Here is a 21,462-nt window from a genome sequence, read left to right as displayed (position 1 = left end):
CCTATGAGTCTAAGTCTTTGTAGCTTTACTTTTAATTTTAACCCCATTGAATATATTTAGTCCTTTTTCATATTTTTTTTCATGTAGTACATGCTGAGTTGTTTTCTATATGTTAACTCTAATTAGGTGGGTACTTTATTATTTTTTTAATTATATATTTTGGGAGAACTTTTGAATAATTTTTTTTCCCCTGATACTGTATTTTCTATCCTATCTTAATTTTTAGGATAAATATGTCAGAAAATAAAGAAGGACATTGCAAGTTTTTAAAAACATAAGAATAGCTTGGAGGCTTCATTGTACTTACGAAAATATTTCTTAGACTCCATAAATATTATACAATATGGATATTTAATTTAAACTCTTCTGTTATTCCCAGTATTGTGTCATGAAGCCTTTGACATTGTGGGAGTAAATTGATGCCATCTTTTAAGCGAGTATGTAACTAAACCTAAGTAAAAGGGGTGTTGTTACTTTATTTATTTATATTTTTGGTGTGTTCCTTTAAAGGAAACGAGGTATCAATTACTTCAGCTTCGACCTGCACAGAGAGCTTCATGGATTGGATACGCTATTGCCTACCATTTATTAGAAGATTATGAGATGGCAGCAAAGATTTTAGAAGAATTTAGGAAAACACAGCAGGTAATATCCAAAAGTGCTTTCAATAGATCTATTTTAATTATAACTAATAGATTGTGTGCAAAGACTTGCTCATTTTTAATTTTGAAATAGTTTCAAACAGGAAAATTGCAAGAAAAGTGTAAAGAATTTCATATACGAGTTCACCAAAATAACCAACTGCTAATATTTGACCCATTTCCTTTAGATTTTATCTCAATTTTCTTTCTTTATGTATTTGAGAGTAATTGTGTACACCTCTTCTTTTTACCCTCCCCCCTTTTAATGCCAAATACTTCAGTGTATATTTCCTCTGAAATAATTTTGCCGTTGTCACCTTTATCAATATTTTTGTTTCTTAACAACCATGCTCTATCAGTATGGTTGTTTAAAAAAACAAGACATTCAACATAGTAGGCTTCTATTATTGAATTTACAGTCTTTATTTCAAAATTTATTGTTCTAATTATATCCCTCCTGGAAATTTTTTTCTTTATTTCAGGACCCTACTTTGTGTTTATAATTTTTCTTGTATCTTTTAATATAAAACAATATAGAAGAATTTTTTGCATCTCACGATATTAATAGCTTTGGGTCATTGCTTTTATAGTAGTCCTTCAATTTGTATTTGTTTCCTCATTATAATTTTACAGTGTTGGTGGGAAAAAACCACAGAAGTGGTGATGTTGTCACCTTTTACTGGTTCATCATATCAAGAGGCATCTGATGTCTGTTCCATTTGATCACTTGGTTAAGGCCCTGTCTGCTAGGTTTCTGTACTCTTAATTGCAGATTTTTTTTCTTTCTAGTTAATAAGTAAGGAGATAACTGAGATTTTCTGTTCCTCATAAAATACTGAAAATATTTGGAGTTAAAAGAACACTTATTTAGACATTCGTTTATTTATTTATGTGGTATGAATCAATTATTACTATGATCACTGTAAAATGGTGATTTTCTAACATTGCTATTACTTCTAGATTTATTGTTTGGCATTTTACTGTTAAGCACGAATTTCCCTTATCTTCCATTTGCTTATTCAGGATGTGTGAGGCCTTTCTGATTCTTTGATTCTTACTTTAGTCATCAAGTTTTATGAGCTAATATTGTCATTATTTGTTTCTCCATAGAAAGATATTTAGATGTTTAAAACTCAGTTTTATGTGTCAGTTGACATCCTTTAACTTGTGTGATTTTGCAAGTGTATCCAATTTTCTAATAAAGTAAAATTCTTACTCTTAGTATCCCTTTATATCTATATACAGACATCCCCTGATAAAGTGGATTATGAATATAGTGAATTACTTTTATATCAGAATCAAGTTCTCCGGGAAGCAGGCCTGTATAGAGAAGCCCTGGAACATCTTTGTACTTATGAAAAGCAAATTTGTGATAAACTTGCTGTAGAAGAAACCAAAGGTAATTTATTAAGAATGCAAATTATTATAGTATGTAGTTATAACAAAGAGTTAACCTGAAAAATCATTGTGTTGCTCATGACAGTTTCATATAATAGACACTTTTGGTGTTAAAATTTTATTTTTTACTCATGCTCTAATTTCTCACTGTGGAAATACTGTGTATGCTTTTGTATAAGCCGAGTTTTTCAGCACTTTTTTTATTTTAATACTTTTCTGGGGGCTCTTAACATCTCATCACAATCCATACATTCTTCCAGTGTGTCAAACACATTTGCACATATGCTGCCATCATCATATTCAAAGCATTTTCTTCCCCCTCCCTCCCCTGCCCACGCTCCCTCATGAACCCTTGATAAGTTATAGATTATTTTTTTCCATATCTTACATCATCCTCCATCACCCCTCCCCCACTTTTCTATTATTCACCCCCCTGGGAAGGCGTTCTAGTTGATCCTTGTGATCAATTCCCCTTTTCTCCCTCCACCCTCCTCTAATCCTCCTGGTATCTCTATTCTCCTTATTGGCCCTGAGGGGTTTATCCTGGATTCCCTGTGTTGTGGGCTCTTACCTGTAGCTGTGTGCATGCTGTGGTCTAATCCGATTTGTAAGGTAGAATTGAGGTCATGATACTGGGGGTAAGGAAGCACCAAAGAGCTCTTTGTGTGTTTCGTCGCTGCTATACTGCACCCTGACTGCCTCATCTCTTCCCTCTTCTGACTACTCTGAAGGAATGTCCAATTGTCTACAGATGGGCATTGGGTCTCCACTGATTACCACACCTCCACTCTTGCACCCCATTCACCTTGGGTATGGTTTTATTCTGGGTCTTAGATGTCTGGTACCTGATCCCATCGACACCTCGTAATAACATAGGCTAGTGTATTTCTTCCATGTGGGCTTTGTTGCTTCTGAGCTAGATGGCTGCTTGTTTATCTTCAAGACTTTATAACCCCCGACACATATCTTTTGATAGCTGGGCAGCTTTCTCCACCACATTTGCTATATACCCATTTTGTCTTCAGCAGTTATGTCCAGAAGGTGAGCATCACAGAATGCCGTATTGTTAGAACAAAGGATTCTTATGTTAAGGGAGTACTTGAGTCGAGGCCCAATGTCGATCTGCAACCTTAATTCTTAACATATAGATACCAGTACATAGTTCTGTTCCCCTCATTATATATAGTTACATATGTACATGCCTGTATTTAGGCCTCTATAAATGTCCTTTGCCACCTCCTGGTTCTTTCCTCTATTGCCTTTTTTATGTCCCCCTTGTCCCACCATCATGTTTGGCCTTCATTCAGGTTTAATAATTCCTCGCTGCTACATTGCCCTTGATTGAACTCCACTCGGCATCCTACAGCCTTCCTTCCATTGATTTTAGTTCACTTGTTGTTCCAGTGTCCCTGGATTGGTCCCCTTTTCTTTTCTCCTACCTCCCCTTCTCCCATATCCCCCTGGAACCATTGGTCCCATTCTTTTCGTCTCTGAATTTTTTATCCCTCCTGTCTTATCTAGATAGATATGCAGATACATTAATAAGTGCAAAAACCAGTCAAACCCAAATAATACAACAAAGGAAGTCAAAACCAACAAAACAATAACAGAAACAGGAGAAAGCAAGAACAAAATAACAATAACAAAGAAAGCCACTGACAAAAATGGAAAAGCCTATAAATAGTTCAAGATCTGTTTGTTGGCCTTTATGAGTGTTCTCTAGTCGAGTCTGATGGGGTGCCACACTCTGTCTCCCAAGTCTATTTTTGGTATTCCCCGGGGGTGTCATCAGTCTGCTCCCCCTGTTGCTCTGCTTCATGCCCTCGGTGCCTTGCCCCTGCATGATGGGGCCAGACCATTCACAATTTTAATGCAGTTTTTGTGGTAAAATTAGATGCCTTGGCTGATAATCAGGTAGGCTTATACTCAAGTATATAAATACACATTTAAAAGATGGATATTGTTGCTATTGAGCTGATATCAGCTCATTGACATAGGAGAATAATTGCAGTAAATAAAATGTTACTGAATGAAAATAAAGGAAATGATCACTTAATTTTATAAGGCAGAATATTAAATTTTCTCACTGTATATACTCGCGTATAAGCCAACCCAAATATCAGATAAGACACCTAATTTTATGACAAAAACTTCATTTAAAATGTGCTGGAAAACTTGGCTTATACTTGAGTATATGCGTTAATCTTTTTAAGTCAAAATTTCTTGTTAGTTAAAAGTACTGGCAAATCATTTTTTTCTAAAATATAGTATAAAACTTCCTTATGGTATCCTTTATCGCTTTCTCTGAATGTTTTGGTGTTCATAGAAAATTCATTCTGAAAGGAAAGGAAACCAGACTTTTAGGTTTATGTGTATAGATTGAGGTAAGAGGGGTGGATCCAATGATACCTTTTATTAGATAACGAATACACAAGTGAGCTTTATACAGAGTTTTTACAGCCGAGGTAATAATTATTAAAGAATGACGATCAGAAAGACAAGTAATCTCTAAGAGTAACCATCTGAAATGTTTTGCCTTTACTGACCTGTAGACTTGTGCTTATTGGTTACACCTTTTATTCGCTCCTTTTGAAGTTTAATCCTTGGAATATGTTATATCTCTATGCCTAGTGTTATAACTTGTTTGTGCAATAAAATTTCAACCTAGTGTCATGCAGTTGACCAGAAAATGTGGGAGTCTAGGGATCCTGCAGCTCAGCTGTGATCGAGATTTCTGACTTCATGGAAAGATCCCAAGACTGGCAAGAGCTGCCCACTGGCTACTAACTAGCTATATGATTAAAGGCAAGGACTAAGCTACAGTTTCTTTAGAAATACATGAGAATTTTCAAAGTGCTCTTATGTATATTGTTACTATGATATCCTTATTAACTTGGTAGTAAAGAAGAATGGCAGATAGGTCAAGATAGTTAAAAGACTCAATTGACCGATGGAGTTTAGCAATTTGGAAATTGTTGGTGACTTTAACAAAAGTATTTTCTGAGCAATTTGGATGCAGGGTGGTATGACCCAACATTACAGATTTAAGTGAGGATAAGAGTAGAGGAATTAAAGAGAGAAAAATGACTCTTACAAGTTTTGCTATAATGGGAAGCAGAAATAGGGTCATAGATTAAATGGATGGTTGATTAAAAGAATGTTTTTACTTGTTTTTGTGCTTATTTCAAATGCTCCACAAAACGTTGAAAAGTAGAGATAGCAGAGGAATTATAAACTGGTTGAAAGTTAAAGAATTATCTTAGATAAGAATATAGGTTTCAAAAAAAGAATAAATAGGCAATTGGGTATATAGATATAATGGGTGTTTATGGAGATTCTCTCCTGTTTCCATTTATTCAGTGAAACAAGATGTAACGCTACCAGGTAATTAAAAATACATATGTATGTTTTGAGTGTCTATAATGTATTGGATATTAAGCATAGTGTTAGGGAGAAGGAACTGACAGTAGTCATTGGGGACTCCATAAATATAGAGTGGTTTTGTGGTTTTGTGATAGGGAGAAGAGACCAGGATGACACGGCTTACTTAGGAGCTCGATCCTGAGTAAGTTGACATAGTTAAATAAAAAAATAGTTGTTGTTAATGTTTTAAATAGTTTTATTCACAGATAATTCCCACACCATGCAATTTATTGACTCAAATATATTTAAAAGGGTTGTACAATTATCACCATAATCAATTTTAAAGGATTTTCTTCATTCTGGTACCCATTTCATCATTTTTGTATCCATTGCCCCTAACCTCTGCCATAACCCTCAAAATATATTACTCTAGTTATTGTCTCTAGATTTACCTATCTTGAATATCATAAAGGAATATCATATCAATACACACACCCCTAATAAAAACCTAACAGAATAAAGAAAGGAAAACCTCAATGCCAATGAAGCAGAAAATAAAAAAACTTGAACAAGATTAAAATATGTCAAATGGTAAGCTATTAAAGTTTAAGCTCACTATGCAGTAATCTACTTTCCAATGTACTCTGCCTAAGGACAAGACTAGTCACATCCCTGATTAGTGATTTGAGTTGCTCGTTGGAGAGGCCTAATCTGAGAAGGGGACTCAGCGAATGGGTTTGGGGTTTTCACTGTCATCATACTAATAATTCTCTGATCCTACTGGCTGGTGTGCTTCTTTGTGGGCTTCGCTGACACTTCACTTGGGTGGCTGCTTGTTCTAAGATCCTGAACACTATGTCTGATAGCTCGCACCATCTGATTTCTTGCTGTGGTGTTCTTCAGTGGTCTCTTCATGAGGACAAATAGTGAGCAAGGACCACATTCTAATGACAAATTGTTCTTAGATTACAGTTTACAATTAAGTAAGAACTCAAGGTTCATTTGTATATCAAAGGTTTATATATATCCCTAGTCTACTTTGGAGGCAGTATTATCAATTTCTTGAGAAATAATATAAATAACCTATGGAACATTTGCTAATTCTAAAAACCACCATCATAGCAATAATTCCTAATATATTAATTTAGCCAATGGCATAGAATGTAAAACACTATCCAAAAAGGAAAATAAGTATAGGAATATTCATTAGACTAAAATATATGGAATATCCACTTGTACAGATTAGAAGCTGATGTGACTGAATGCATTAAGAAACAATCAAAAGTTGGACACAAGGTAAAATGTTCATTAGTGCTCATTCACAAAGGCAAAACTATGTCTATAGCCAAATGTCTACACAAAAAGCAGTGTGCAAAGAGTACTTCAGTTCCTTTAATATGCACCAGGTGTGTTTAAGGTAGCTTGTGGTTTACTTAATAGACTTTCCAAATCAGATACTTCTCATGTACATATACCACTGAAAGACAAAACCTAAAATCCAGGTGGCCTGTAGTATGAGTTCAGGTTCCAGGGTCACCAACAGCTGAATAGAAACTGGGTAAAAAATGCACGATTAGGGGAGGGAGGGGAAAAAAAAAAGAGGACCTGATGCAAGGGGCTTAAGTGGAGAGCAAATACCTTGAGAATGATTGGGGCAGGGAATGTATGGATGTGCTTTATACAATTGATGTATGTATATGTATGGATGGTGATAAGAGTTGTATGAGTCCCTAATGTAAAAAAAGAAAAGAGAAGAAAAAAATGCTTAGGGCAAAGACTGTACAGATGTGCTTTATACAATTGATGTATGTATATGTATGAACTGTGATAAGAATTGTATGAGCCCCTAACAAAAAAAAAATGCACGATTAGGAACAATCCAGGGCAGATTCTCCCATGGGAGATGGGGGAGGCACTATGTAAATATTGTTGAGCATTTTCCCCAAGGGCAGGTTATCCCTCTTTGGTTTACCTCACAACCGGAAGTCAGAATTACTTTTGAGCTTTATAGTGAGTGAGTAGGCACAGTTAGGCAAAATATTTTATTGTTAAATCTGAAATTTCCAAGTCCTCCCATGCACAAAAAGGTGGAGATTCGGGGAAAGAACTGAAAGTGTGTATTACATTGTGTATGGGAGAAAAGGTAGAAGTTATAAAAATGTTCTCAGTGAAGTGGGTTTTTGCATAGAACACAGGTGACAATTTGAGTCATAAAACTCTTCATTTCAGAGGATAGACGCCTGTAGCAGTCTTTTGCCTCTAACTACTATTGGATAGCAGTACGGTCCATTCTCCACCCCACCCCTACACCACCCCACCCCATCCCCAGAGTGAGCTATGACAACTAGAAATGCTTCCAGATATTGCCAAATGTCCCTTGGGTGGCAAAATTGCCCTAGTTGAGAACCACTGTACAAAGGTTAGGAATACGAGCTCTTCCACTGTATACCCTAGCCCAGGCACTATCCAAAAGATGCTGGACAAGTCATCCTAAGTCTTTGAGCTTTAAGATGGGGAAAATAATAACCTGTGTTGTAGACATGTGACTATGGAACTAGTGAACACATGTGAAACATTTGAAAGAGTCTTTGACACACGGTGCTGGAGCCCTGGTGACATAGTAGGTTGTGCTGCATTGCATGAGACCTATGAGGCCTATGTCGTCTTTGGAAACCACAGGAGCAGTTCTAGTCTCTCTGGTGGTTTTTTTAATCATTTTATTGGGGCTCATGCAACTCTTATAACAATCCATACATATATCAGTTGTGTAAAGCACACTTATATTTTCGTTGCCCTCATCATTCTCAAAATTCGCCTTCCGCTTGGGTTCCTGGAATCAGCTCTTCATTTTCCTTTCTTCCCCCCCTCCCCGTTCCCCCCTCCCTCATGAACCCTTAATTTACAAATTATCATTTTATCTTATCTTACACTGCCCAGCGTCTCCCTTCACCCACTTTCCGGCTGCCCATCCCCCAGAGAGGAGGTTATATGTAGATCCCTGAGATCGGTTCCCCCTTTCTACCTCCCCTTCCCTCCCAGTATTGCCACTCTCACCATTGGTCCCGAGGGGTTCATCTGTCCTAGATTCCCTGTGTTTCCAGATCCCAACTGTAACCGCTGTGCAGTCTCTGGTCTAACCAGGTTTGCAAGATAGAATTGGGATCATGGTAGTTGGGGGTCTAGTCTGTCTTGAAGGGTGACTATAAGTCAGAACTGACTAGATGGCAGTGAGTTTGGTTTTGAAAGGGCTCAATTGTCTGATAAGAGTTAAAGTGTGCTAGAATGAAGTAGTGGTTTTTAAACAATAGCTTTGTTGAATGGATGCCCATGAAGGATAAAGAAGGATTCCTGACCTATGTTTAAGATTCTTGAGAGTGGTCGAAGTACATCTGTTGCTAGTGAAATCAGTGCATGCCCCTGGCCCATTTGTTTCTCCCTTCCATGAGAGGATATACAGAGCAAACGGGAGCTAGGTTTAAGATTGATTTGACCCTCCCCCCAGAAGAATTTGTTTCAAAGGACGACATTGATTCTGCAGCTCCGGGAGAGAGACCTATCTGATCAGAGCACACGGGAGCAGATGAAGGGGGAGGAGGAGAGGGTGGAGCACAGCCTGGCCCACCAGGCCGTGAGGATGATGTTCCTGAGTAGAGCAGCCAGTCCACAGAGAGGACAGCATGACTGGCCCCACTATGAGACATGATGCCCCTCACTGACCCATAGTGCTACAGGGGACAGCACCGGAGACACTGTGGGAATTGCACCTGACCTGATCCCACCACACTGAGGCAAAGCACTGGGGGAGTGCAGCGGAACAGCAAGGGAATGGAGTGGCAAGGTCCCCAGGGAATGCTGAAGGTGGACTTTGGGGCCAGGGTAGGGTGCCCCAACAGACTGGACTGGAAAACACTCCTAAAGGCCAACAAACAATCCTTGAACTTAAAGAAGAAAAAAAAAAGATTGATTTGAATACCTAGGACTGCTGTTTTTTAGTGGTGTAATCAATAATGGAATCCAAGAAAGCCAAGCAGAGAGTATTTAGGTTTCTGATAGACCTGAAGAAAAGGGAATGGGGTTTTATCTAAGGTAGAAGGGTAGGATTCATGAAGAAGCCAAGACAGTTAAGCCTAAAGCAGGATCCCTGCGTGATCGTGGTCACTGGGAGAGAGTCAAGACTGTTGCAACACTGTTGTCTTTGAAAATGTGGCCATGACTATCAGCTGTTAGAGCAAAGTCATGTTGTAACTGATGAAGGAAGCTTAGCTTAGACTATGGGATGGGTCATTCATGTGGATGCTGAAAGTGCCCTTATGGTGGCAGGAATAATTGTGGACAAAGCCCTATAATTGAGTTAATCCTGACTTCGATAGGGTCTGGTCCTGTAAATCTGTAATGGCCAGTGGGTCTCAAGAAAAGCTTGTGGCTTTTGGTCCAAGGCATAATTCATAGCACCACCAGGACTCAGTGGAAGACTGGGTGATGGCATGAGAAGCCCCATTGTCACAATGGTCAAATACTGTGCTGGTGTCAGAAGGGCTGGTGGCTAGTTCACATTTGCCAGTGCTCCCTGGGAGAACAACCTTGGCCCTCTCTCCCTGTAAGGAGCCACAGCTTAGGAGTCCAATAGGGCTGCTGTGAGCTGTTGTCTACTCAAGGCATCTGACAAGATCAGGTGATGTTTGGAGATGTTGTGCTTAGTGAAGGTGGGAAAGCGGTCTGGAGCTGGACACATATCTGGGTAAATAGGAAGATGGTATTTCTAAAGAATGTGAACGTCAAAGGAAAAGTGGATCATAGAGTAAAGAGTGATCTTAGAGGGAGTCAGGCAGTGCAGTAGTTACCAAATCTACTCACCTCCCTACCTTCATTTATAAGGAAAAATTAAAATTATGACTAGAAGGTGCTTTTGTTTTGTATTTTTAAATAAATAGTTAATTTAAATTTCCCTCTCCATCAGGAGAACTTCTATTGCAGTTATGTCGTTTGGAAGATGCTGCTGATGTTTATAGAGGATTACAAGAGAGAAATCCTGAGAATTGGGCCTACTACAAAGGCTTGGAAAAGGCACTCAAGCCAGGTAGTGTTGTTTATGACTTCTTTCTGTGTTGTTTGTTTATTTGTTTGAAATGCACTTGTATATTGTTGAAGAATCCAAGTCCACTTTAGGTTTTACTTTTCTTCCTTTTATAGTCACTCAGATCAGTGCTTAAATCTGAGGGGGAAGGAATCTGGAGGGTTTGTGGCTGTGTGAGCATTCACCCTTTTTAAAATTTTAAACTCTTAGTTCGTTTTTTAAAGAAAAACACATTCGGTATAGTTACACAGTTCATCTCATTAGTTAAGTCAGTAATAGTATCACCTCAAAGCCCCATAAATGTGTTCTAGTTTTCTTTCTTCCCACCTCTCCTCTTTCCATAATTGTCTTTTCCCCCCAAGATTAAATTGATTGCCCATGATAATGGATGATACCTAAGTTACAGGTCCAGCTACAATTTTACCTGCTACAATTATTCAATTTAGATATATCACATAGGATATGCCAACACCATTTTTTATAACCAAATAAACTCTATTAACTTGCTTTGGCGACCATTTTTAATGATGAACTCCAGGTTGCATCTCAGTAATGATCAGTTCAACTACAACCAAGGTTTCTGAAAACACTGGCCTCTGCCCCTAAGCTGTCTTCTAAAGTTATTTATATTTCAAATCACCCTGAAGAAGTTCTACCCGTCACACTGTTGGGCTAGTTTATCAAGAGGGCTTAAGAGTAGACTTCACACAGCACATTTAAAAAGTACATTCTATTCAGCGTCGTGATCAGACTATTACATTTAGCAATCAATAACATGGACGAGGGAGGAAAAAAAGGGAAAGAAAACTACACCAAACCCTTTGTCAGATTGCTTTACACTTTCCACAGAACAGAAACTAAAATAACCTGTTACTCAGTCACAAATACAGTCCTCAAGTTCTTTTGCCCATATACTGAGTATTGTCTAAAACATTCCTCTTTGTAGCTGGGAGGCCCTGCCACAAATGTAGTTGGCTGCGTTCACAAATGTGTTGTAACCCTTAGCTTCCGTCACTTCTCTGACTCTCCTCTCCTGCTAAGCTTTGTTTCCTGGTAGTCAGTAAAATCTTTTGCCACTGCCATAACTACTGCTGCTGTTTGAACCACCATAGCCACCTTAGTTTTGTGGTTTGGCAAAGTATTGACCTTCACCCCTTTAAGTGCCAGAGCTTCTGCCTCCAAAGTTTCCTTCCTTTGTCAGCCTAAAATCGGAAGATCGATTGTTGTAATTGCCAGATTTTTCGTTGTAACTTCCGCCACTTCCAAAATTGTTTCTACTACCCCTGCCAAAGCCACTGCCTTGGTTTCTATAACCTTGTCTACCACTTGCATAGCCTCTGTTTTCTCCAGAGTAACCAGGGCCACTGCCTCTATGATCACCATCACTACCAAATCCATTATAACCATCCCACTGCCACCATATCCACTGAAGTGTCCATCCCGAACAAAGTCGTCATTCCCACTAAAATCACCTCCTTGGCCACCACTGAAGTTTCCAGAAGCATTTTGAGCTCTTTGGCTGGAAGAGTCACTGACTGGCTCTTGCTTTGGCTTTCCTTCCATCACAGTTGTAACCATTCACAGTACGGTGTTTCTGACTGACACTCTCATCTATGGAGTCGTCATCATCAAAAGTCTCTCCTGTTGCCACTGCCTCAGTGTTCCCATATTACTTAAAATAATCTCATAGGTGGTGCTCTTCAGTGTCGTCTTTGATGTTACCGATGTATTTTTTTACAGTTCCGTGGGCACCCAGTCTTTGAGCGTCTTCTCGTGAGACAGCTTTCTTTGGTGTCACAACTCTTCCTTGTGTGGCCTCGCCTTCAAGTTGCACCTCCTCCAGAGTAGAGTACATGCCAAACCCAGCGCCTCTGGAGCGCTTGGTGTTTGCATCGCTCATGACCACACAGTCTGTGAGCATCCCTGTTGCTCAAAAGGGCTCCACAGACTCTCATATCTTGTTTCAAAGCTCAACCCTCTGATGAAGAGTTTTTGCAGAAGTTTGGACTTTTTTGGAGACTCTGATTTTGACATGACGGCAGTGGGGCGTGGGGTGGGCGCTGAGTGCTTGCTCCGTGCATCCACTGGCAGAAGGCTCCCTTCTGTTCATCCCCTCGCCCTGCCCCCACCCCATCCCTGGCCTCTTTGTAGTCTTATTAATATGTGTGTGCATTTTAGATTTTATAATATAAAATATTTCTCTTTAACAAAGTTTGCCATGTTAGTAATTTCTAAATCCAGTTGCATTAACTATGTTCACAATGTTGTACAATCATGACCCTTGTTTCCTAAACATTTTGATCACTCCCAACACTCCAACCCATTGAACTGTATCTGTCTCCCTTTTCCTCCTCTCTGAGAATATTATTATTGCATATATATTAGAAATAGAAGTCATAAGTATTTGGCTTTTGTCCCTGGCTTTTATCATTTAACTTAATGATCTTAGGTTCGTTCATGTTATATATACTAGTGCTTCATTTCTCTTAATAGCTGAATAAATTTTTTTCTATGTATACTACATTGTATTTATCCACTTCTTGATGGACAAGTGAGTCATTTTCACCTTAAGGGTATTATGAATACTGTAATAGTGCTATGAAATAAACACTTGTTAGTATCTTTATGCATCCATGTTTTTGATTCTTTTGATTACATAGGTAGGAGTGGAATTACGGGGTCATGTAATAAATATCTTTATGGTCAACTTTTTGAAGGACCAAACTTTTCCATAAGTAGCTGGATCAATTTACGTTCCCAGCAGCAATGCATACAGGCTCTCCATATCTTCAGCAACATTTAGTATTTTCTATTTTCTTGAAATAATAGCTGTCCTAGTGGGTTTTAAGTGGTTGTCATTCTGATGGTTAGTATGTTTTATTAGCTATGAAAAGCACAACAGAAAAATAATGGTTAAGAATTAGTTCAAAAACCGAATATAAAAGTGCATTTGCAAACTTTTCATCTTATGCAATAAGCCAAGCACTTTTCTGGAACCTTTCCTATTACAGATTCTTAGAAATGGTTGAAAAGAGAACAAATTTAAAGCCGCTCTTAGGAAAACAAACAATTTTCAAAACTTGAACATGAACCTTCCACTGACAGAAAAGGTGTTTCTCAGAAAGAAAGAGTAATTTGAGTGTGGTAAGCTGTGGTTGTACCTGAGTCGCCAGCCTGGGGCCTACCAATGTATCTTGGCACCGCATATTGTTCTCTATGTAGAGACAGGCGCTCCATTTCTTCACTCAGACAAATGGGTTCAGAGACTTTCTCTGCTTCTCTTCCCTTCCCTCCCCTCTGAATTGGACAGTCCCTCACAACCTGGAAATCAGCTCTGTAGCAGCCAAATGATCTGATGTGGTGCTGCTTCCTCAGGGCTAGCTCTGAGTCATTCTTCAGACTGTCGAAGTTTGTTACAGGAAGTGGAAACTCCACTGGGAACACTAGCATAGTGAATTAATCAGCAGTGTCTTCAAAAGGAAAGTTAGAGAAGATAGAAGATATTTAAGAGAGGCAATTGTAGCAATGAAACATGAACGGGGCTTGGGGGGGGGCAGTTACCATTAGAAATCTGAAACGAAAAGCAGAATCTCAATAGATTGAACAGAAGAGAGTCTATAACTGAGGGGAAACTGAAATTCAGCCTTGATTATTAAGAGGTATATAAAAAACAGATGAAAGTAGAGGGTAGATGGAGAATATTCAAAATAAGTCAAAGGTGAGGAGTTAGGAAAGGCTAAAGAGAATGGTAAATAGAAAATACATAGGAACAAAACCACGTGACTTTCTTGTAACTTGAAGAAAGACCTTCTCAGCCTTTGAAAAGATACTTAAAGTACTCTTCATGTTCCAGGTGTCTTCAAATTCCTAAGATACTTACAATTAGTTTAGGTCAAGTTACTGGTTTTGTATTTGAAATATAAAAATATTGGAACAAAACATTCTAAAATAATTTGAGTTTGGGTGGTAAGATTACAAATAATTTTTCCCATCTTATAAATGTTCTGGTAAATGGAATACATCTTAACGTACTTGGAGAAATTTATACTTTTGTAGGGAAATGTAGTTTGTGCTATAGATCACATTATATATATATATATATATATATATATATATATATATGAACTTTCTTTTTACTTTGCAGGTAATATGTTAGAAAGGCTAAAAATTTTTGAGGAGGCCTGGACTAAATATCCTAGAGGACTGGTGCCAAGAAGACTGCCATTAAACTTTTTATCTGGTGAGTGTGAAGAATTATAGAGGGATGAAAATGCAATTATGATTTAAAGTTCCTTTCCTGGGCTTTAAATGTTAAATATGCATATTAATAGCAAGGTGAGCATTGTTCAAGTTGTCTGGGTAAACTTAAGCAAACAGGATTTTTTTTCTTTTAGGTGAGAAGTTTAAGGAATGTTTGGATAAATTCCTGAGGATGAATTTCAGTAAGGGTTGCCCGCCAGTCTTCAACACTTTGAGATCATTATACAAAGATAAAGAAAAGGTAACGAAAAAGCCAGTGATTTCTAGTAGCGGTCATGTTTGCTCAGTATTTGGAACAGTTGATTCTTGATGTTTTGTGCACAGGATATGTTTTATGAATCTGGTATCAGTCTTCCTAGCTTGCCATTTAAATGTTTTATTGCCTTCTTTTCACCTTTTCTCTCTAGCTGGATAATGTGCTGCTTATTTGTTTTCTGTCTCTTGTCTCTGTTTATGTGAGGTGGCCTCAAAAAGATCATGGCAAAATGGAATTTTCCCATGAATTTTTTGAAGTTCCTTCCTATTTCAGTGAGTCAGTGTAGATATGAAAAATTGGTAAGGTAGTGTTTTTCCAACCTTTTCTTTTATCCCTGTTCATGGTGAAAGTCAGACGTGATACTTTTTTTTTTTTAAGACAAGTTTTAGTTTAGTAATCTTTCTCCTTTTTTATTTGGTAGAAAAAAAAAATCTGTCATAAGAGTTTGTTTGCTGTCCCAGTAAGTCCAGCTTACTCTTTCAGCTCTGTGTTATAATATTGCAAATGCTTGTTTAGAGGATGGTTGATTCTTCTTAACTTAGATGATTTTGCCTGCAAATACAATGGTGTCAAGATACGGGTTGTTGTTTTTTTTAATGAGTTACAGTGAAGAATCATAATGATGGAACAAATGAAACCGGTTAGACAATCTAACTTAAAGCACATAATGTGCATGTATTTGCCAGTCTTGATGAAAGACCTTGAATTAGAGTTTGATTGATTGGTGGTTCACATTTTTCCCCCCTGCATAAATTATGTATGTCCACAAAATGTGCTTGGTTATTTCCGGTTTTGGTAGAGGGAGAACTGAGATCTTTGTGAAGTACATTTGTCATGTGGAGTCCAACATTTTATTAATTTTCTCATTTATTCTATATGTTTCATTTATACCTAAATTGATTAGACGTCTAGTTTATCTGGTTCTCTTTCATGGTATTGATTCTGTAGAAGCAGGTCTTTCCTTTTCTCATTTCTTAAGTTGAGGTAGAACTGAATTAAGTTATGCAATCATGGTAATAAACGCAACTGATTCAAACAGGTTTGAGGGGAAGAAAGTGACTCTTAGTAAGCATATAGTTCAACTTGTGGGAGCAGAAGGACATGGGCACACCAGAGTAACCTAGCTGCGACCATTCAGTTCTGACAGTTTACTGAGGTATTCAAGAGAGCTGGTGTTAATCTGTTAAATTGGCTCAAATGTAGTTATTTACGAGAACTTCTGTAGTAACAAATCCATTAAGGATAGATTAACTAAAGAATGGGAAATACACACATATGCATATTTTCACTGATCCTCATGAAGCTAGGAAGCAAGTAGTGCAGTCCTGACCAGGAGCAATCTGAACCTGCATGGCCATGGATTTTCCTGGAGCTTGTGAATGGGGCACACCCACTGTTGGTGTTGCTGCTTCTCGAATGTTGGGTCACCGGTTATAAAATTAAAAGTTGGTTCCTGTTGTCTCCTTGTGGAGTTTTTTTCTTTGAATTTAGCATTTATTTTTGGAATTTTTTTTTATTCTTGAGCAAATATTAGCTCTGGATGTTGTTTATGTAGATTGAGTTTAAAAATGAATCAAGACATAAATCATTCATGATATTGCTTTTCTTTTTCCAGCCCTTTTCTGATGCTTAGTTCAGCTTGGTGCTTTATTTCCTATCGTGGGAAAAGGGATTACCAAGAAGTTCTTAGAAAATTTTCCTAATACACACAAATGGATAACTTTAAAATTTTTATGCAGAGATTGAGATCTATAAGTGGGTGTGCGTATGTGTGCGTGTAACTGGCTATTTATTTAGTCCTTTAATAATAACTACTTTTCCATTAGAATCGTGGAGCTGTTTTTAATGGAGCGTGCTTGTGTGTTTATGCTCTAGGTGGCAATCATAGAAGAATTAGTAGTAGGTTATGAAACGTCGCTAAAAAGCTGCCGGCTATTTAACCCAAATGGTAAGTGCTCAAGTTTAAAATGTTTTGAGAATTTTAATTAGCCAGTTAGTATTATTAATTACTCAGGGTAAGCACAGGACATTAAAAACTTTTTTCCCCTAGAACATGCTGATCTTTAATTTGCATATTATATGGAGCTATTTCTCTGTAAGTGCCACACGTGTGCACTTTTTTTGGAGAAGGAACTTATGTAAAATGTAAAACATCTACTAGATGTTATCATATATAGCTCCCCATTTCCTCAGCATCCAGCTTCCATAATTTTTATTTATGACTAACTTCACTTCATCTATATCCTTCTAAAGTAAATCCCAATGGTTACATGATCTCTTTCATGACTTTCAATATCTAGAAGGTAAAGGGCTTAAATATAGCTGTACCATTATTATTGTGACAACCAAAAATTAAACCATTAATGTCAAATATCTAGCCTTTTTAAGTTTGTGTTTAAGGATGTGTGGTGGCACATTAGTTAATGCTCAGCTGCTAGCTTACCCAGTGACTCTGAGAGAGAGCCCTCAAAATCTGCTTTTATAAAGGTTAGGACCAAGAAAACACTTGCCAAATGAGGTTGATATGATTCCTAATCACTGCAACAGCTTACAACGTTCACATTTCCAGATGTCTTACAACTGTGAGCATTTTTTCTATTCTTGTTTAAATCATTTGAACTGGGATCCAGTAAGATCTGTGCTTTGATATTGGTTGATAGTCTCCTACGCCTCTTTTAGTTCATAGATTTCTGCTCTATCTTACTTTCTGACTACACGTTTAAGGAATCACTCTTTATTTCTTTGAATTTTCATATTGTGGGGTTTGCTGGATGCAGTCCCATGGGGTTTAACATGTTGTTATTCCAGCCTCTGAATTTGCTGGGTAGAGCTGTGCTGTACCTGATAGCCATTTCCCACATGACTATTAAATGTTAAATTAAGTAAAATTTAAAATGCAGTCCCTTAGTTGCATTAGCAATATTTTAATTGCTGCTCAAGAGCCACATCTGGTTAATGCCTACATAGTAGACAAGGTCGGTTTAGAATGCTTCCATCACTCCAGAAACTTCTATTTGGCAGGCTTGGTTGGTTTGTTTATCTTTTTCTATAAAAGAAATGTGAGCAAGATGGCGAATTTAAAGGTATACGTGTCTTCTGTATCAGGAGGCATCAATCATTCATTTTATTATTTTAAAAGGGAAACTTTCACACTGCTTACCCAATTAGGCTGCTAACTACAAGGTCAGTAGTTTGAACAAAGGGATAAAAATGAGGTTTTCTGCTCCCATAAAGATTTGCAGCCTTGGAAACCCACTGGGGCGGTTCTATTCTGTCCCATAGGTTGGGTCTCTATGAGTCGGAGTCAGCTCAATGGCAGTAAGTTTGGTTTGGGGCTCAACATTGCAGTTTGTATGGATGGGAAAAGCATGATAAGTGTTGGTGTCCCCAGTCCCCCCCCCTTCTTTTCTAACCAATTTTCAAAATAGTTGGTTTAGTCGTACTCTTCAGCAAAGATGAAATATGTATTTTTGATGTATTAAGAGTTCAGAAGTTGATATTTTAAATCACTATAACATCAAATGATCCCAACTTTGAGGTACTCTCCTAGTAGTAGGTGACAGCGTCCTTGACAAGACATTCAAGACGAGAGTGCATCTTCGTATTCCTCCTATACCCTTGGAGCCAGTTCTTTTCTCAAGGAGCCCAGTTTTTAGTATAAAAGCCCAGAGGGAAATTTGAATGCTCATTGCTGTTAGATCATTTCTAGTTCTCAGATTAATTCTAGCATTACTTTTTAAAAGGCTTTGCCATGATTTCATTGGTTAATCATCATGATATTCCTTTGATTATCAGCATTTTTCTACACATTTTACAAATGTGGAAGAGGTTCAATGACATGCCCAAGAATATGCAGCACTTTTGTTGCAGATCTATCAGATCGGGAGTTGGTGAGTTCCACTCCTATTGTTTGTCCATTGAGCCGTTGTGCTTTTAACTAGGCTGAAAATAAGCATCTATTGCTTTCTCTGAAAGCAAATACCTTGTCAGATTTAAGACATTTGTATTACAAAACCTTTTTTAATGTGTGGGTTGTAGATTTAACTTACACATTTTTCTGAATATTAAAATTAAATCATGAGATAAAATACAGAATAAGCATCCTTTGTCATCTTGTTTTTCTGATATAGGTCTTATTCCGTAAAACTGTGCATCTGTACAGATTTCAGCATATTTAAAATCTAACATTAATGTTATAATTACCTAAGTTGAAAATAACCGTATCACAAGTATATTTGTGTATAGTTTAGCACATTAGCTAGAAACCCAATTCAGCAGTCAGTACTTTTAAAACTCTCATTATTAATACAAGTTCTTTTGACTTAAAAATTTTATCTTCTTATAAATAATCATCAATAATGCATTCCTCATTTGTCTTACCCAATCTTTTCCGTTTTCCTTTCAGGTAATTATTTGCATTTTCTCTCATTTATCTGTCATGTTTAATAAAGTCCATATTATATGCAAGGCACTGTGCTGGAAGCTATAAAGGCACAAAGCTGAAACCATATTTCTTTTCAGAGAGCGTATAGATAGGGGCAGTTTTATAGCTAGATACTGAAGTGACATGGTTCAAACTATTTTACATTTGTAATAAAAATAAGACCATTTTCAGCTAGGGAATTCTTTTACCATATATAATTGCTAATATTATCTTCATCTGTCCCTCTCCCCCTTTTTAAGATGATGGAAAAGAGGAGCCACCAACCACGTTACTTTGGGTCCAGTACTACTTGGCACAACATTATGACAAAATTGGTCAGCCTTCGATTGCGCTGGAATACATAAATACTGCTATTGAAAGTACACCTACACTGATAGAACTGTTTCTTGTCAAAGCTAAAATCTATAAGGTAATATTCTCTTCTGCCCTCTTAAATATGGTAATGAGCCACAATAAAAATATTTTATAAATTCTAAATATTTTCATGAAAGTCACATTGAATGGTTTGAAAAACATGAAATAATGAGTACAGTATTTTCATCCTCAGTTTATGTTTTTAGAGTCTAAATTTATGGTAGTCTGGTCATTCATTTATGTGTATGTGTGTTTGCTCCTAAGTCCAGAAGTATTGCTATAAAATCATAGGAACTATTGTTAAACAAAAAAATCAGAATAGGAAACAATTGTTTCTTGTTGTGACCGCCATCTGGGCCTTCCCAGAAGAGCGCTGCGTTTTTTTATGCTCCTTCGAAATGGCAGCTTTGTGGCGGCTTCAAGGGACTCAAATTGTGCTCCTTTTCAATGCTCTCTGAGTTTGGGGAACAGAAAGTCTGATGTGGCAAGTCAGGTCTGGAGGGTAAATGTAAGGTTTCACAAAGTAATTCTCATAGGACAACCTTTGCTAAACTTGTAAGCAAACAGATGCATTGTTGTGATAGGAAAAAATTCTTTCGTGCAACTTTCCTGTTTTTTCCTCACCAATGCAGTTTTCAGTTTTCTTAACTTCTTCCTAATGAGCCTCTGCCCTTTGAGAAACTCTATCAGGATTACTCTTTGAGATCCCCCCAAAACAGTCACTATCACTTTCTGAGCGGACTTCTACCTCCTTGATTTACGTTGGCCCAGCCGTTCCCCATGGAAGCCACGCTTTTGATTAGACATTTTGGGGGGTGGGGTGGGGTGGTACACTAAGGACACTAAAGACAGATATGCTACTGAGAGAAACTGACTGTAGCCATCTACTGATTGCAGGAACTTTTAAAACTATTTTATATACAATAAACCCATGGAACTGTGAACTGGAACGCAAATAGCAGTAGTTTTCCTTCTGTCTTACCTTGCTTCTGCACATGTATATTCTATGCTATGAGATGCCCTGAGTTGTACATTAATATATCTTAACATATTTAAGTGTGATCACATACCAGTATATGGTCATGTTACTAAAATGACAAGATTCATAAATGTATCTGCAGATAGCCTACTCTGGTAATATACTTAACACACTTTTAATTTATTCTACTTTCATGTTTGTAAGCATGCTGGAAATATTAAGGAGGCTGCAAGGTGGATGGATGAAGCTCAGGCGTTGGACACAGCAGACAGATTTATCAACTCCAAGTGTGCAAAATATATGCTAAAAGCCAATCTGATTAAAGAGGCTGAAGAAATGTGCTCAAAATTTACCAGGGTTTGTATACCTAGCGTTCCTTTACATGAATACACAGAACATCTGCCACTTTATACTTATGGTTCTCGTTTATATTGATAGATGTCTGTGATTTTTACGAGCAAGGGAGCTAATTTATTGAACACTCGTTACGTGCTGTGTTCTTTTTCTTCTGTTGGTCTCTGCTCCCCACTTTGCAGACTTTTGTTAATCTGTTGCAAAGGACCTATTTTCACAGTGGTTGGAAATGGATTTAATTTTGTTTCCCATAGTTAACTATTAACTCTTTTACTCTCAGAATGTTTTTAAGAAATACAAAATTTGAGAGAACTTTTTAATAAGGTGCAATGAATGATA

At 37.6% G+C, this 21,462-nt stretch overlaps 1 protein-coding gene across 2 annotated transcripts in view; it reads left to right on the top strand.

Moving 5' to 3' along the window:
• The window catches only part of NAA15 (N-alpha-acetyltransferase 15, NatA auxiliary subunit), an 86,195-nt gene that overhangs the window by 39,785 nt on the left and 24,948 nt on the right, over positions 1-21,462 (top strand). For both annotated transcript variants that reach the window (XM_075543771.1, XM_075543770.1), the window contains exons 5-12: positions 511-645; positions 1,887-2,040; positions 10,360-10,479; positions 14,621-14,716; positions 14,871-14,977; positions 16,868-16,940; positions 19,676-19,845; positions 20,974-21,126. In XM_075543771.1, coding sequence (XP_075399886.1) covers positions 511-645; positions 1,887-2,040; positions 10,360-10,479; positions 14,621-14,716; positions 14,871-14,977; positions 16,868-16,940; positions 19,676-19,845; positions 20,974-21,126 — 1,008 coding nt within the window. The remainder of the gene's footprint in view (positions 1-510; positions 646-1,886; positions 2,041-10,359; positions 10,480-14,620; positions 14,717-14,870; positions 14,978-16,867; positions 16,941-19,675; positions 19,846-20,973; positions 21,127-21,462) is intronic.

The sequence above is a fragment of the Tenrec ecaudatus genome, chromosome 3 (genome assembly GCF_050624435.1).
Source record: "Tenrec ecaudatus isolate mTenEca1 chromosome 3, mTenEca1.hap1, whole genome shotgun sequence".
NCBI lineage: Eukaryota > Metazoa > Chordata > Mammalia > Afrosoricida > Tenrecidae > Tenrec > Tenrec ecaudatus.
The sequence above is the reverse complement of the archived record's forward strand: the minus strand, read 5'-3'. Positions and strand labels throughout refer to the sequence as shown.